Source organism: Canis aureus, chromosome 32, assembly GCF_053574225.1.
Source record: "Canis aureus isolate CA01 chromosome 32, VMU_Caureus_v.1.0, whole genome shotgun sequence".
NCBI lineage: Eukaryota > Metazoa > Chordata > Mammalia > Carnivora > Canidae > Canis > Canis aureus.
This window is the reverse complement of record NC_135642.1, coordinates 42,074,755-42,089,945: the sequence shown is the minus strand read 5'-3', so window position 1 is coordinate 42,089,945 and position 15,191 is coordinate 42,074,755. Positions and strand designations below refer to the sequence as shown.

At 57.0% G+C, this 15,191-nt stretch overlaps 1 protein-coding gene and 1 long non-coding RNA gene across 8 annotated transcripts in view; one reads left to right on the top strand and one right to left on the bottom strand.

Moving 5' to 3' along the window:
• The first annotated feature begins 1,077 nt into the window (after positions 1-1,077).
• Positions 1,078-14,951, top strand: LOC144303528 (uncharacterized). 3 transcript variants are annotated; one of them, XR_013370564.1, is made up of 7 exons: positions 1,078-2,151; positions 2,591-2,669; positions 3,700-3,814; positions 6,160-6,478; positions 7,311-7,414; positions 10,502-11,990; positions 12,498-14,951. It is a non-coding gene; the product is annotated as an uncharacterized LOC144303528 (long non-coding RNA). The 3 variants fall into 3 exon arrangements; XR_013370565.1 differs by lacking the exon at positions 2,591-2,669 and having other exon boundaries at positions 1,628-2,151; XR_013370566.1 differs by lacking the exons at positions 2,591-2,669; positions 3,700-3,814; positions 6,160-6,478 and having other exon boundaries at positions 1,634-2,151.
• Positions 8,144-15,191, bottom strand: part of PML (PML nuclear body scaffold) — a 46,207-nt gene continuing 39,159 nt past the window's right edge. For 2 of the 5 annotated variants that reach the window (XM_077881820.1, XM_077881821.1), the window contains 2 exons: positions 11,817-11,967; positions 8,144-10,710 (listed from right to left, as the gene is read on the bottom strand). In XM_077881820.1, coding sequence (XP_077737946.1) covers positions 9,923-10,710; positions 11,817-11,967 — 939 coding nt within the window. In that variant the 3' untranslated portion in view covers positions 8,144-9,922. Of the gene's footprint in view, positions 10,711-11,816; positions 11,968-15,191 lie in introns of those variants that run through there. The other 3 variants (XM_077881824.1, XM_077881828.1, XM_077881823.1) reach the window with 2 other exon arrangements.

Genomic DNA, 15,191 nt, shown 5'->3' with positions numbered 1-15,191 from the left:
AAGAAATCCCCTTTAAATCGAAGTGCTGGGGAATGGCATGATCGGAGTAATCTATAATTGTGTCAAACTGAATCGAAATGAAACTGACCGTAATGATATTAGATGCCATGTCAGACATTAAACCACATTAGACACCATATCTGGAGATCGGACCAGTCTATGTCCACCATCTGTGACCAGGATCAGGGCGCAGTGCGCCACCAGGATTAGGGAGCTCTCTGGGGTAGGTACACGTACAAGCTAGCGAATTCTCTGCTTTCACAGAATTCTTGAAATGATAAAAATTTGTTCTTGGAAATGCCTGCGCTGGGATCCAAATGCCTGTGCTGGGATCCAAAGCTATTTTGGGAGCAGTAGAAGCTTGAGTCTTCAGTTGGATATTTATGAACAGGAGATGTTTATGAACTCAAAGATGTTCCTACATGACTTCACATCCTGAACATGTCGCCCGGTCCCACGGCAGAGAAGAGAGGCACTTTACTGTCGAGGTGGAAGACAAGGGGGAAGAACTGTACCCTGGTCTTATGAAGAATGTGGAGGCAGCGCAAAGCTGCCAGCTTCACAGACTCCTTGTGTGACCTTAAGCGACTTCTGTCCTCCTTCTAGATGTCCATGCTTGTGAAGGTAGGAAAGTGGGCTGGGTGTGCTCCGAGGCCCTTCCAGTGCTGCTGCTCTCTGAGGCCTTGGCTCTTGGGTGCTGTGGCTTTAGAAGGAGCCAGTTTGCCGGTTGAATTGGAGCATCTAGGGAGCCTCTGCAGGGGCTTCCTGCAAGAAGAGGTCTTTGGAGAGTCTGGGAACCATTGCTTGCCCTCCCCCTCATGGCCCTGGATGGCTTCTTTATTTTCCTTTCTCCACACTGCACCTGCCTTATCTCTTGAGGTCATCAGCACACCTGGGCCAGGAGCTAACTCCTCCTCCCCAAAACTGCTCTCCGTTCTTCTCAGGGCAGGGGGAGTCTTCTTGCTACAAAACACATCTTGAAGGCTCTTCCTGTAGTAGGATAAGTGAGACATCACTAGAAATTAAGTCTGATCACTCAGTATTTCAGGAGCCTGGTACGTGGGCCCAGGAAGAAATGCCAAGGCTGCCAGGGGCTTCCGGACTGGAGTGGGCATGCAGAAGGAAGACACAACTCTTCATGCCGTTCTGGCCACTGCTCTCTGCTCTGCTCCCCTCAGGTCTCCATCTCCTGGTGCCCTTAGTAGTGCCCTCAGAAGCCCCGTTTGCTGTGACCCCCTGAGGTCCCCCTGTGGCCCTCATCTGAGACCATAAGGGTCCGGCCTGGGGTGAGCGGCTCCTCCTCCTTCATCCTCCAGGTGGAAACTCCTAGAGGGTCACCCAGAGCTTTCTCATCTCCTGTCCCCATCAAAGCCAGAACAGCACAGGATGGGGCACATGGTGGCATCGAATAAACTGAATGTCCTCTGGGATAGTCTCTCACTGACAACAGGCTCTTTGTTTTTGGAACCCATTTCCCAGAAGCAAAGCTGCGATAAGGATTCACGCACATGCCCATTGACTGAGGAAATTTCTTAGCAGAAACTGGCAGGAGAAGGGAAGTAGGAGAGGAAGGGGAAGAAGCCAAGGCAGCGGTGTGATCTCAGGAAATCTCAGCCGAGGCCTGATCCCCGGGAGTTCTAGGCATAAATCACACCTCAGAGTCTATACTGATTGAGGCGGGAAGCTCGGCCTCCTCCATGGATGCACAGCAGCGGTCAGACACTGCCTAGGGGCTGCTCCGGGAGATAGAAACTTCCAGGCACTTCCCCCGCTCACGAAGCTTCTCTGAGATGCCTTCTCAGGGTAGTCTGGTCAAGGACAGGCCGAGCTTGGTGGCCAGCGCTGACCTTGCTGGTTAGGAGGCCCTTGAGACTCTCAGGCAGATGGCTGATTCTGGATGGGAAACAGGCCCCCACGCAGGTCTCCCGTATTAGCCCCCATACCCCGCTCCAGGGCGCGTGGGCCCCAGAAGCAGAGCCATCCCACGTGTGGGGAAGACTGAGGTTGTGCCCTTCATTGGAGCAGGTCCCAATGACTAACAGCATATCCCAGAGAAAGAGCACTCCTGCCAGGCAGCTGGCCGGGGCAGAGACGTGGAGGAAGGAGAGCCCTCCCTCAGGCGAGCCTCGGCATGTCCAATTCTGCACCCAGGTAAGGCCAGATCTGATGGCCGTGTCTTGGGGACAGCCAGGGACATTTCAGTGTAAGGGGGGCCAGAGCAGGAGACCAGGGAGTAGGGGGCTGCCCCTGCTTTCCTCTCTGACTTTCTGCCTTCTTTGCCTCAGTTTCCCTTCCTGTGCCATGGGGCTAAACATCCTTTCCAACCTGTCTGTCTCCTCTGGGACAGGAGCTTAGACCTGTCCTTTCTTGCTCTCAGGCCTGTCCCTACCTAGTCCAAAAGGAGGAAGCATCTTTCAAGTGCAGCCACCCCCAGGAGGGACCGCCCCCTCCCCTAGTTCTCTGCAGGGCCCTCTTTGAAGTGCCCCAAATAGGTTTTCCCTGCCAGCCAGCAAACGCCTCAGCCTCATTTCCCTGAGCCCTTATCTCCAGACCCAGCTGGAAACTTGATGTATTTATTTGCTTCTCCCAGAACCTCTTCTGTCCAACCCACAGCTCTGCTGGTGCTGCAGAAAGTGACCTTCCTGGAGATGGCTGTGTCTGGTAGCCAGGTGGGGGCCGAGGAGGGAAGGGACAGCAGTAAATCCCTCCAGCCTTCAGCCTGCAGGGTGACCCCATTGTCATCGCTGTAGTCATGGTCTTCGGCTTCATAGGGGTAGGGGAGACAGTTCAGGAGGCTTGGAGAGATGGGGACAGAAGTACCAGAAGTAGTTGGGGATAGGGTCTTTCCATTCTTTTTTTTTTTTTAATTTTTATTTATTTATGATAGTCACAGAGAGAGAGAGAGAGAGGCAGAGACACAGGCAGAGGGAGAAGCAGGCTCCATGCACCGGGAGCCCGACGTGGGATTCGATCCCGGGTCTCCAGGATCGCGCCCTGGGCCAAAGGCAGGCGCCAAACCACTGCGCCACCCAGGGATCCCGGGTCTTTCCATTCTTAAATGGATTGGAGTCAGGAGGGGGAGGGAGAAAGAGAGAAAGAGAGAGAGAGAGAGAGAGAGAGAGGAGGAAAGTGAAGGAGAGGGGAGCAGACAGGATAGGGGAGGAGGAAGGGAGGAGGGAGCGGGGAAGGAGGAGGAGGAGGGGAGGGGAAGGGAAGGGAGGAAGGAAGGGGAAGGGAGGAGGGAGGAGGAAGGAGGGAGAGGGGAGGGCACTGGAAGGAAGAAGCCCACAGGGCCTTGTGGGGTCAGCACAGTGCCTTCTCTAGGGTGCTGGAGGTATAGAGTTACTTTTTACTCAGTGTTGCCAATTCACAGTTTCGTGCTTTCTGTATGTCACTGCGTTTGTCCTCCTCATTTCTGAAGGCTGTATTATCACCCCCAATTTGCATATGAGGCCACGGAGGGAGGCGAAGGAGCTTGTCTAAGGTCACACATGGGATTACGAGTCAGGTGTCTCCAGAGCCTGCAGCGTCCTAACCACCTGCAGACTCCGGGACCCTACCTCGGGCCTAGCCTAGTCCTCTGCCGTCCTCTGCCTCGGGGGCTGCTCTCATTACCGAGAACTCCTCTCCAGCGTCAGCCAGCACCGTGGGGTCATAGAACTCCGAGAGAGAGTCTCTGAAGGCAAATTCTGTTCCCAGGCCCTCGCGCTCAAGCTGGTCAACGAACAGTTTCAGACGATCAGACGGGTGACACCGGATTTCACACTTAGGTCCTCTCACACTTGTCCGGCCGGCTTTGCGGAAGATGTCTGTGGTTAGTTAGCCAGCTTTTGTAATCTGCTTGGCTGTCGGGTTTGGGATCCTGATATTTATAAACTGAGTTTAGCACAGTCCAGGCAGCTGGTCTTTAAGGAATTCCTCAGGGCTGAGTTTAAGGAGGTTGCTGGAGCCAAGAATGAAAGAATTCTCCCTCCCTTTGTCAGCAAATGCGTTTTGTAAGGGTGGGTAGAGACTTCCACACTTTCTGTTGTGTTTTATTTGGGAAGGGGTGTCTCACTTGAAGGTCTAGACCCTTCTCTCTAAAGAATCACCACAGGCATCTGCTGGGTCTGATCTGATCAGATCAGATCTGATCTACTCAGATCTGAAGGGTCTGGAGCTGACACCTGGATCTGGATACAAAAATGAATGATGGGCCTGCCCCCCTCTGGCCCCAAGCCCCGGGCCCAGGTACCAGGCTCACCCCAGCACCAAGGCTACTCCGGGAGAGCGCGTCCTTGCAGACTTACTTCTGCTCACATTCCCTCCCTACTGCCTCCCTGCAGCCCCTTCCACCTCATTCCCACCAGCAAGTCAACCACATGAAGGGCTTAATAAGCCCCAAGACACTTCTTACTTGCAGTGTCACTGGGGATGGGGACTTCCCCTAAATCACGCATTCTCAACGGAGCAAGATTACCCCACAGAGGATGCAAATTGGTTCAAGGGGGTCCCACTAACCACCTTAGATATTTCAGTGGTTTCTGACCCCGCAAAGGACCACAGCACACACACAGACATATGGTACGTGTGTGTAAGGCAAAAGGAAAGGGATCTCTACTTGCAGATGATAGGATTTTGTATGTAGAACGTCCTAAGTAATTGATAGGGTATCTATAGTATTAAAGTTTCATGGGGGGAGGGCATGACTAGGTAAAAATAGGTCTAAAGAGGCTCCTTATGGGGGCAAAATAAAAGTTTTGAGAAGCACAGCTGGGCCCAGAGTGTTGGGATGTTAGCTTTTTAAAGCTTGAATTTCACACTTGTGAGACCGAAAGATCAGGAGGGAACAGGAAGGGGAGGGCGGGGAGTGTCCCCGCCCCCGCCCCCGCCCGCCCCGTGGCGCCAAGGCGGTGCACCTGCCAGCTGTGGGTCACAGATGGCTCCAGTCTAGACACAGGCGCCCCGTTGGGCAAACTCCAACTCTGTGACATACAAGTTTAATGACCTTGAGTAAGGTGCACGGCCTTCCCGCCCCCACCCACACCCGCACCCCGTGTTCAGCTGTAGAGAGAGGGTGAGAGGGGGCTGGGAAGGTTCCTGGGACTAAATGGGGTGCACGGTTCCTTCGGTCATGCCGCTGCGGTCATGCCGCTGCGGGCAGTACTCCCCGGCTCCAGGGGGAGGCTCGGGCTCCCTACTGATCCTCGGCTGGGGTGGAAGCGGATTGCTGGGGCAGCGAAGAGGATGCTGCGGAGGGGGCAGGCCACTCCCAGGGCCCATAGGAGGGGGTTCCCAGAAGCTCCTGCCCCTCTGTCCACAGCTTCATGGACTCTGAAGCTGCTAAAGCGACCTATCCGTGGCCTCAAGAGTGACAAATTCAGGACACCTGGGTGGCTTAGTGGTTGAGCATCTGCCTTTGGCTCATGTTGTGATCTCAGGGTCCTGGGATCGAGTCCCATGTTGGGCTCCCTGCATGGAGCCTGCTTCTCCCTCTGCCTGTGTCTCTGCCTCTCTCTCTCTCTCTCTCTTTCTCTCTCGTTGTGTCTCTCATCAATAAATAAATAAAATCTTTTTTTTAAAAAAAAGATTTTCGTCTGCTTCCTAACTCCATTGCTAATCTTCATCGCCCAATGTGCCCCTAAATTTCATATAGCCCCAAATCCTAACCTAAGGCCTTAGGCCACCTTACTTTTTTTTTTTTTTTTAAGATTTTATTAATTTATTCATGAGAGACACAGAGAGAGAGGCAGAGACACAGGCAGAGGGAGAAGCAGGCTCCATGCAGGGAGCCTGACATGGGACTCGATCCCGGGACCCCGGGGTCACGCCCTGGGCCAAAGGAGTGGCTAAACCGCTGAGCCCCCTGGGCTGCCCCCTTACACCACCTTCTAGCCCTTCTGACCCCGCCCTATCCTTACCCTCGGCTCTAACCTGGGCCCGGACAGGACCTTAGCTCTAATCCTCATCCATGGCCCTTACCCTAATTCCCCTGGCAGGTAGCCCAGGATTTCTCCAAATGAAGTCACAAGTTTTGCAATACCTGCCTCCCTCCCGAGCTTGTGGTTACCTAATATTTGTCCTTGAATTAGACCTTCAAATAATCCCACTTTAGCGTCATTCTGAGCAGCGATGTTCCAGAAATCAGGGTTTTGATACGCTGGCTCTATGTTTTTCTAGGACATATTAAACTCAGCACAACCCGGTGAACGATCCTACCCGCTCCCCCCCTCCAAGCTCTACCCAAAGTGCCTCCTGTGCCACCCGCTGCGAGGCCGCACCTAGGGAAGCACCAGGCGCCCCGGAGCCCCAGCCCCATGCACCCCTACCCCCCACTGGCCCCGCAGGGTCTCTGCGTCCCCTGCTGGCTGAGCCTGGGAGCGGCTGTTGCTCAGCTCCTTGGGGGTCCGGGGTCTGGGGTCGCGACCTGCTGCTGCCTTTGGCCTGCCACTTGGTGTCATTAACTGTGGGGTTCTTCAATTGTGAGGGCTGAAGAAAGGTGAGAAAGGACCCCCCCCCTTCCCATACTCTAGGCACAGGGGCTGGAGACACCTGGGGTGTGGGGTGGGGACAACCTGAGGTCAGAGGATCCAGCAAAGGGGGGGCTGGCAGGTGGAGGGTGAAGGGTAAACTCAGAGAGGGACAATTGTCGGGGTTGGGAGTAGGGGTTGGAGGGAGAATGGGTGGGAGTAAGGATGAAGGGGGGCAGGCAGGGGGTGGGGGGAGAGAGGACAGGGGAGGGACACAGGTACCAGGCAGCAGCTGGGTATTGGGCCGGTAGAGGGAAGAGTAAGGTTGGAGTTAAAGCAGATTTCTGGGCCAGGTTCCTGGGGGTGTGAGCGCCTGGGCCTCAGGAGGCCCTGGAGCAGGCCGGGCTGGCCGCCGCTGGGCCGAGCCGTCCCTGGAAGGTTGCTCTCCCCCTCAGGTATGCGAGGCTGACACCCCTCTTTGGGGTGTGTTGGGGACACAGCACCACTGGCTTCTCAGCCACTCCAGTGTGGACACCCCTGCTCTCCTCCCTGATTCCCTCGGACCCCCCGCAATCGCCTGCTCCATTCCAGATCCTGTTTTTTTTTTTTTTTATTCCCTGAAGCCAACCCCATGCGTATATATATATATATTTTTTTTTTTTATTTTTTTTTTGCTAAGATCTAACATCTATTAATTTTTTATAACTCACGAAGCAATAAAACTGTCATCTTCGTTGTCTGTAAAATAAGATCTTATGTTTGGGTGGTTCTTCACATATTCAAAAGCTATTTCCACATTCTCTCATTGGTTCATGCAAAGGCCTGTGATGTAAAAATGATCCCTATGATCCCATCTGACAGAGCCGGGGCCCAAGCACCGGGGAGCTTGACACACCAGACCCGTCAGAGGCTGTGGAGCGAGGACGAAACTCTGGGGCCCTGACCTCTATCCCAGCAAGTTCATGGTGAGCTGACCTAGCGTTCAAACGGGAGGCACAGGGGACGCCTCCGGATTCGCTCTCGGGGACTAAAACTCCAGGACTGGAACTTGGGCGTCTGGGGGCAGGGAGATGCGGTTAAGGGTGGTGGCACTGATCAAATGACAATTCCTTCCAGGGCCGCTCACCCAGGCCTGGGGGAAGGCCAGTTCCCACACTGCCTGTGCTGTGGGAATCCCTGCGTGTACTCCTGTGGGTTCCACCTGTGACACCCTGGACAGCAGCACATTGATTACATATTGCTAATGTTCTGGGCTCCCCTCCCCCATTTGGGGGGTTTTCCCACTGGGACTCTGGGGACACAGACAGGGGGTGCACGATTACCCTGCAGGGACTGAGGGGGAAGTTGTTAGACTCTGGTCTCTGGCTCCTGACTCCCTCTAGGGGGCAATTCTTGAAACTGGTGCTTCTTTTCCTCCTCCTCCATTTGCCTCTCCTTTTGGGAGATGATCCCCCGCAGACCCAACCTGGGTCTCCCCCTTTGGAATGGGGGGGAGTTCACATCTGTGAGGCCCTCGGCACTGAGCAACACGGGGTCTCAGCTCTCCTAGGTCCCGAAAGGATTTCACAAAGGGCAGCTCTCCCACATCCAGGGTCCTACCCTCTTCCCCCGGCAAGAGGCTGCCCAGTGGCTCCTGGGGTGGGCTGAGCAGCGCTTGATTGGTGCATCAGACTTTGAACATTCACATCTTTTTTTTTTTTTTTAAGATTTAATTTATTTATTCATGAAAGACACACACAGAGAGAGAGAGAGAGAGAGAGAGGGATTCTCACAGGCAGAGGGAGAAGCAGGCTCCCTGCACCGGGAGCCCGACATGGAACTCAATCCCTGGACCTGGGATCCCGCCCTGAGCCAAAGGCAGATGCTCAACCACTGAGCCACCCAGGGATCCCCCAACATTCACATCTTTATTAAAGGCTGCATAACTGGAGAGAGGCACAACAGCCCTTTGTTAGAAAACCTGTGGTCAAATGCATTGGGGTTCACCATAGGACCAGTGCTCCCACTGTGGCAGCCAGTTCCTAGGTAATCCCTCAGGGAATCTCCAGGGCACCTCGATGAATGGGGGCTGAGGCGTGGGCACGCAGACCTCCCCCCTGTGAAAGCTCAGGCTCTGGAAGCTGGAGGTCTGGGCTGTGTCCTGGTGGCAGGAGCCAAGGAAGAGGGAACGTTGGGTAGCAGGGCAGGGCCAGTGGTTCTGCTAGTCAGAGGGAAGGCCCTGACCTGCCGGTGTTCTGCTGCTGACCTCGGGTACGACCACAACGCTGGGGACCTTGGCTTAGGGCTGAGAGCTAGGTTTAAGGCCTTGTCCACTGCCTCGGTGGCCATTGTCCATGTCTAAACCCAGAATGGCAGAGCTGGACGGGAACTCAGAGACCAGCTGGACCGACTGGCCCATTTATCAGGTGGGGATGCTGGAGCTCGGGAAGGGGTCTTTTCCTAGGTCACATCCCTGTCCAGACTAGGACGGGCTATGTTACGGCGCCCTGCTCCTCTTTCGGGGAGCAGTCTAACCGAACACTGGCTCTGAGTCTTAGCGGGCATCAGAATCATTTGGAGGATGTGCTGAAACAGCTGGCTGGGCCCACCTCAGAGATGCTGATTCCAGAGGGCCGGGGGAGGGCTCTCGGGGGATGCCAACACTGCAGGTCCCTGGTGTATGTGGCAAGCAGCGCTGGGTAGGAGGACACTCCTTGGTGCGGCGGATGTGGGCAGTGCAGAGGGCAAAAGCCATGCAGGCAGTGGCTGGTGGCCTGAGGACCAAGGAGCAAAGCCTAACTAAGAGGAGGTGGCTGCGTGGCCAGCAGGAAAGAAGCAAGCTCGGAAGGGTCATACTTTGGAGGGAGGGGTAGGCATGGAGCAGCAGCTTCTGTCTCTGCAGATATGAGGCCCTCTGGGGACAAAAATGCATTTTGTTCCCAAAGAAGTGAACAGAGAGCTGGCCTTCAGACACGCAGACGGTGGGAGAACCAAACTCAAGAGGGCAGTTTGGTTTGAAAGGCACTTGGGGTACCCGTGGGTGCTGCGGGCACTGTCTGCGGGGACGACCAGCAGGTCCCCTACTGCAGTGACTGGGGGTCAGGGAGGGGCTGCAGGGACACTCATGGAAGTGGCAAGTTGGGGGTGGGGGGGCCACTCGGCCCGGAGGCCAGGCCTTCTTTATGCTCTGGTTTTGGCTCCTTGACAAGAGGGGCCAGGGCTCAGGGGAAACCAACCCACTGGTGCCCCCAAAGCCTGAAAGGGGATCTGGTGTCCCTGGGCAGTTAGGACTCAGACTTGCTTGGCTCAGAACCTTCTCTGTGGGGTTTTTAGAGAAGGGGAATTTGGTCCCAGAGAGCTGATTCTGGACCAAATGACGACCGAGGGCTAGGGATTAGGACACAGGAATGCTGTGATGGGTCGGGGCAGGCGGCTGGCTCAGGGACCCCATCCCTCTCTGTCCCCGGAGATTCCAAGCCAGTCTTGGCTTCCTCTCAGCTCTGCTGGCATGCCCTCTTTGCAAAGCTGTGGCCAGTGAGAAGGGTGGAGAGGCCTTGTGCCGGAGCGGAGACGGCCCCCTCCGACCGGCCTTTGAAGTAGGTGCTCAGGGCCTGCAGGCTGACAGCTCGCTGGCTGGGGGGGGACGTGCTGGTCTGCGGGCCCAGGTAGCGGCTGTACTTCTTCAAGCCCTGCTGTGGGTCACGGCGGTGCGCGGCCAGCAGCTCGGTGAAGCTCACATTGTGCAGGGCCAGGAGGCGGGCCTGGGCCTGGGCCAGGGCGGCCGCCTGCACCAGGGGCTGCAGGGATGCAAAGCACTGCAGGCTGCTGAAGGAGTAGACGTGCTGGGCTAGCCAAGGGCCCGGGGAGATCTCGAGGAGCCGGCACAGGTCTCGCAGGGCCAGCACGGTGGCCAGGGCGCTGCGTTCGTTCACGTTTCTCGCCAGGTAGGTCTTGGCCAGACTCCTGAGTCTGAAGCTGCTGGCCTGGGGAACCCGCTCCCGGACGAGGGGCAGCACAGCCAGGAAGCCCGAGATGGCCTCCTGGAACCCCCACAGCCTGTTCATGTCTTCCAGGGCCCGGAAGAAAATCGGGAGGCTGGGCCCCCACAGCTTGGAGCAGGCCAGGACGGGGCGGCGCATGGAGCCCAGGAAGCCAAGGAAGTGCTGCAGCCCCACCTCCAGGGAGACGGCCTTGGAGAACATGCTGGAGTAGGCCTGGGGCTGGATGAGCACGCGGAACTCACTCTCCCGGTTTACAGCCGCCAGCTGGCTAATCTTCTGGGCTGGGCAGGAGAGAAGGGCAGGGTGAGGCCCCAGGGGCCTGTGAGCCCCAGGGCGGGGGCAGCGGGACCACTAGGGCTGCCGTCCCCCCACACGGAGGCCCCACCTTGGGGCCTGCCGGCAGGAACCGGGCATCAGCCTCCAAATGCGGCTCTACGCGGCTCTACGCTGGCTGCGGTGGGGCCAGGGGTCGGGGAGGGGGAGGGCTGGCCACTCTGCAGACATCCCCTACTCACCTGCTGGGAGTCCAGCTCCCCCCTGCCCCCGCCCCCTGCCCAGAGTTTGCCAAGCAGGTTAGGTCCGGGTCCCTCCTGCCCGCCTTCTGTTAGCCTCACCCGCCTACACTGGGGACCCCTCTGTGTCTCCACCACATCCTCCACTCCCTGCCTCAGCCTCCAGTCGGGACCATCGGTCGCTGAGCCGAGACTCCAGCCTGCTCAGAGCCCTGGGACACGCGGCCCACCTGTGCGACCTACTCCCTTCAGAACGTGGCTCAGAGCCGCCCTGTGAGGTCTGCAAACGACTCCCCCATCCTCGGGGGGCACCACTATTTCTGCCTGGCTGGGCCGGCCCCAGGCTGGGTCTGTGCCACATGGCAGGCTGGGACCTTCTGGTTCGACAAAGGGTACTGCAGGTAAGGCCTGTGGGGCGGTGAGGGGCTCCTGGGAGGAGGGCTCATCTTCCTCCACGACCTCGGCCTCCAGCCTCCCTGTGCAGCCCAGCGGTGGCATGAGCCTCTACCCAGAACCCCGCCCTCGAGGCCCAGGGCCTTGCTTGGACTGCCGGCCTCAGAGCGGGGACTTCCCACACGGTGGTTCTGTCTAGAAGTGCGCTGCCAGGGCTCAGAGAAGCGCTGGTCAGAGGTGAGCTCAAGAATGCACCTGCCTCATGCTCTCAGGCGCTGGTCAAGGCAGGAGTCCTTATTCCATCAGCCAAGAGGGACACCTGGGGTCCCGGGGGGACGCCACGCGCTGCCTGCTTTCTGGCTGCTGTCACTGGCCAGAGCTCTGGGCTCTCCTGGGCTCAGAACATAGCTCTGCCTGCACCTATTTCCGGGACTCGGAGACTAAGCTTAGAGCGGGGTGGGGGTGGCCACTGGAGAACCCACTTTCACTGTCAATCTTGAGGTCAAAGAAAACCAGGGGCCTGTCTTCTGCTTGGGGGTCGGCGAGGCTGTTGTCCAGGACCCTGAGGGAGCTAGGGCCCTCCAGCTGGAGGTCACTGGACTCGCTGCTGCTGTCGTCCAGCTCTCGGGAGGACTGCAACACAGAAAAACCAACAGGTCAGGGGTCCGGAGGGCGAGGGTGCATGCTGGCAATGCGAGCCTGTGCCCGTGATGAGCCTGTGTGTGCGTGCCTGCATGGTGTGAATGTGGGGACACGAGTGAGCTGGTGTGGTCGGCGGCACCGGCACGCACACGAGGGAGGGCAGGGTGTCGGGAAGAGGGAGGTGTATGTCTGAGTGTGCGCGCACGAGGATGTGTCGCAAGAATGCACGTCGATGTGTGTGTGCACGTGAGGCCATGTGTGAACCACACAGTAGTGAGCAGGAGTGAGAGACTGAGATCACGCGGCGGCGTGTGTGTGAAAGCACGAGCAAGGGAACGAGGGCAAATGTCAAACGTGTGTGTGCATGCATTGGGTGTGAATTTGTGAACCTGTGTTGACAGGTGTGTGGGCCTGTGAGTGTATGTGAGGGAGTGCACGGTGTGGGTGTGGACGCTCAGGGAAGGGGCCAGTGCTGTGGGGGGCACGGCCGGAGGGTCTGCTGCTCCCTTCTCTCTGAACAGACGCGGAAGAAACTCATGAGCTTGGGACAGGAGGAAGGAGGCTCAGCTCAAACCCCAGAACTTCCTCGGGAAGGGGCCTGGAGCCTGGCTCTCCTCGTCCCCGTGGCCAGCCCAGGCCCCAGCGCCCTACACAGAGGCTGGGGCGGGGGGTCCCGCTCAGCCTCAGGAGCGCCCCATCTGTGGCTGCAGGGCCGGGCAGCGAGAGCAGTGGGGAGAGGCCTCGCGACTGCTCAGGGAACCCTCAGGCCCAGGGCTCCCCTACCGGGGCGCCCGAGGCCCTGTTCCCTCCAGCTCAAGGCAGAGACACCGAGCGGCTCGGGGCTGGGGGAAGGCTCCAGGGCTGCAGCTCCCTTCATCTGCACAGCTGCCAACCCCACAAGTGTCTTCGGTGGCCTGCTCAGGATGTCCTGGGAATGCCACCTGCGGGTGGAGCCAGAGACCAAGAGGAAAGGACAAGGCCGATGTCACGGGCCAGGAGGGGGGCGGGGGTAGGGGGGTACTGCTGGCACAGTCCAGAGCAGGCCCCAGGTCTTCCTGCCTCCGGACAGCCTCTAGCAGGGTGATGCTGGGTCGACTGCCCTGCGGCTACCTGAAGCCTCCCAGGATTAATGCTGGCTTCCGGCTAATGTCCCTGGCTCGGGGGCGGGGGGGTGGGGGTGGCATGGCTCTAGCCCTAATTTTACTCCCCAGGTGAAACATTTTAACAAAACATCAGCCAAGAGCCAAGTCATTACTCAGCACAGGTAAAATGTGCTGGATTTTCCTAGGAGTGGCTGAGTTTTACTGTTTGCTTTCCATGGCCCTACCCCAGGCTCACCAGGTCCTCCCAGTCACTGACAGAAAGACTATGAATCCATCTAGAGTGGGTCTTGCTTAAAGCCCGAGATGTGATCCTGGAGACCCGGGATCGAGTCCCACGTCAGGCTCCCTGCATGGAGCCTGCTTCTCCCTCTGCCTGTGTCTCTACCTCTCTCTCTCTCTCTCTCTGTGTCTCTCATGAATAAATAAATAAAATCTTAAAAAAAAAAAAAAAGAGAGAGAAGCCGAGAGTTAGGGGGTTCCACACATAAGGCCCCTGCATATCCCGATCCCTGATTTGGCCATGCATCAAACGTGGATTTTGCCTGCCTTGCTCTGAGTCTTCTCATGGCCCCAGCTCCCTTCCGTCCTGTAAGGAGCCTCTGCAGGTGTCTTCCTCCAAGTTGCTGGCTAACGGACCAGAGACGTCACCTTCTTCCCCTGCCCCGGAAGGAAAAATCCAAGTTTTGTTTTTTTTTTTTTTTTTTTTAATCTTCAGCCTTCCAGACCTTGCTCTTGCACTTGGGCTGGTGGAAAGAGCTGGACTCCTCTTGCTGTGTCCTCCCCAGAGCCAAAGAACTGTCCCTTTTCCCGAGGCCTCTTGGTCACCCACTGACATGGCACACTGCCAGCTTTCTCTTCGTCCTTCCTATTTTTGATCCTAATATAACAGCAAATGCACATACAGTGGCCCGGAGTCCTTCCACCAGTCTCCTTCCTTCTGGAATATCTTCTTGGGCTTTAGAGCCATAGTCAGCTCTTCGGATATCCTCTTCCAAGATCTGAACTCCCTGGAGAGCAGCACCGCAGCTTCCTTGGGCCAGCTCCATCCTCATACCGGGGTCATTTATGATGGCCAGCAGAATCTCATTTGTAGGGCCTCCCGTTGTCCTGGGGTCATTTTCTCTTTTGTGGTGGCACAACATTTTCTCTTACGTTCGGTTTCCCGAACGTACTGAAGACCATGCTGGCTCCCTTCATAGAAGGACAGCCTCCCTTCTGCTGAGCTCGTCCCTGGCGGGAAGGCTGGAACCTCCAGCCCTGACTCTTCTTCCTCTCGGATTCCTCTTCACTCTCGGGACTTCTGTCGAGTGCAGTTAGCGCACGGGGATGATCTCGCCAGAACGCCTTCCACTGAACTCCAGCCGGCCGTACACGCGAGCCCCCTCCCTGCCCTAAATCCCAGCAACACGGCCAGGAAGTACTGGCACGCTTAGAAGAGACGTCGGAAGACCCAGCAATCAACACAAGATGCAGGCTGTCTTCCTGCCCCCCCCTGCTCACAGAAGGGGCGCCACTGCTGGGCTTCCGTCCACCGTCCGGGTGACTGAGTGTGCGGGTGGGGAGCGGAGAGGGATAGTAGGAGAGACCCGGACCCAAGCCAGGAAAAGGCCTTTTCTTGCAAAATGCTTGAGATCTGCTGGGGAGGGAAGAGGAACAGCGGGAGAGGAAACAGAGCGGGGGAAGATGAGAGTCCACATGCATGACCTGGAAAGTGAGAAGTGGGAAGCTCCAGGGAACAAGCGAGCGGGCAGGCGTGGTGGGAATGGAAGGAGAGAGGAAGAGGACTTGAAGATGTGCTTCTGGGAGCTGGGAGTCAAACCCCCTTTAATATTCTTTGAAAGATGCAAGTAAATACTAGGCTTCATTTCTTTATTATACTTGTAACGGACTGTGTTTCTTTGACTGCCACAGGGGGCCCAGGCGTTTTTCAGGATACACACGGCACTAGGATACACATGCAGCCTGGCTGGTGAGCCACAGTTCACTGATCTTCCACACAGATTAACTCAGTCGGGCAACTGCATTCCGAACCCACACAGCAGGCCTACCGGCCATACCAACCCTACCCACAGGAAGCAGCTGGGTTGGCATTTTAATCACCTTCCACGAGCC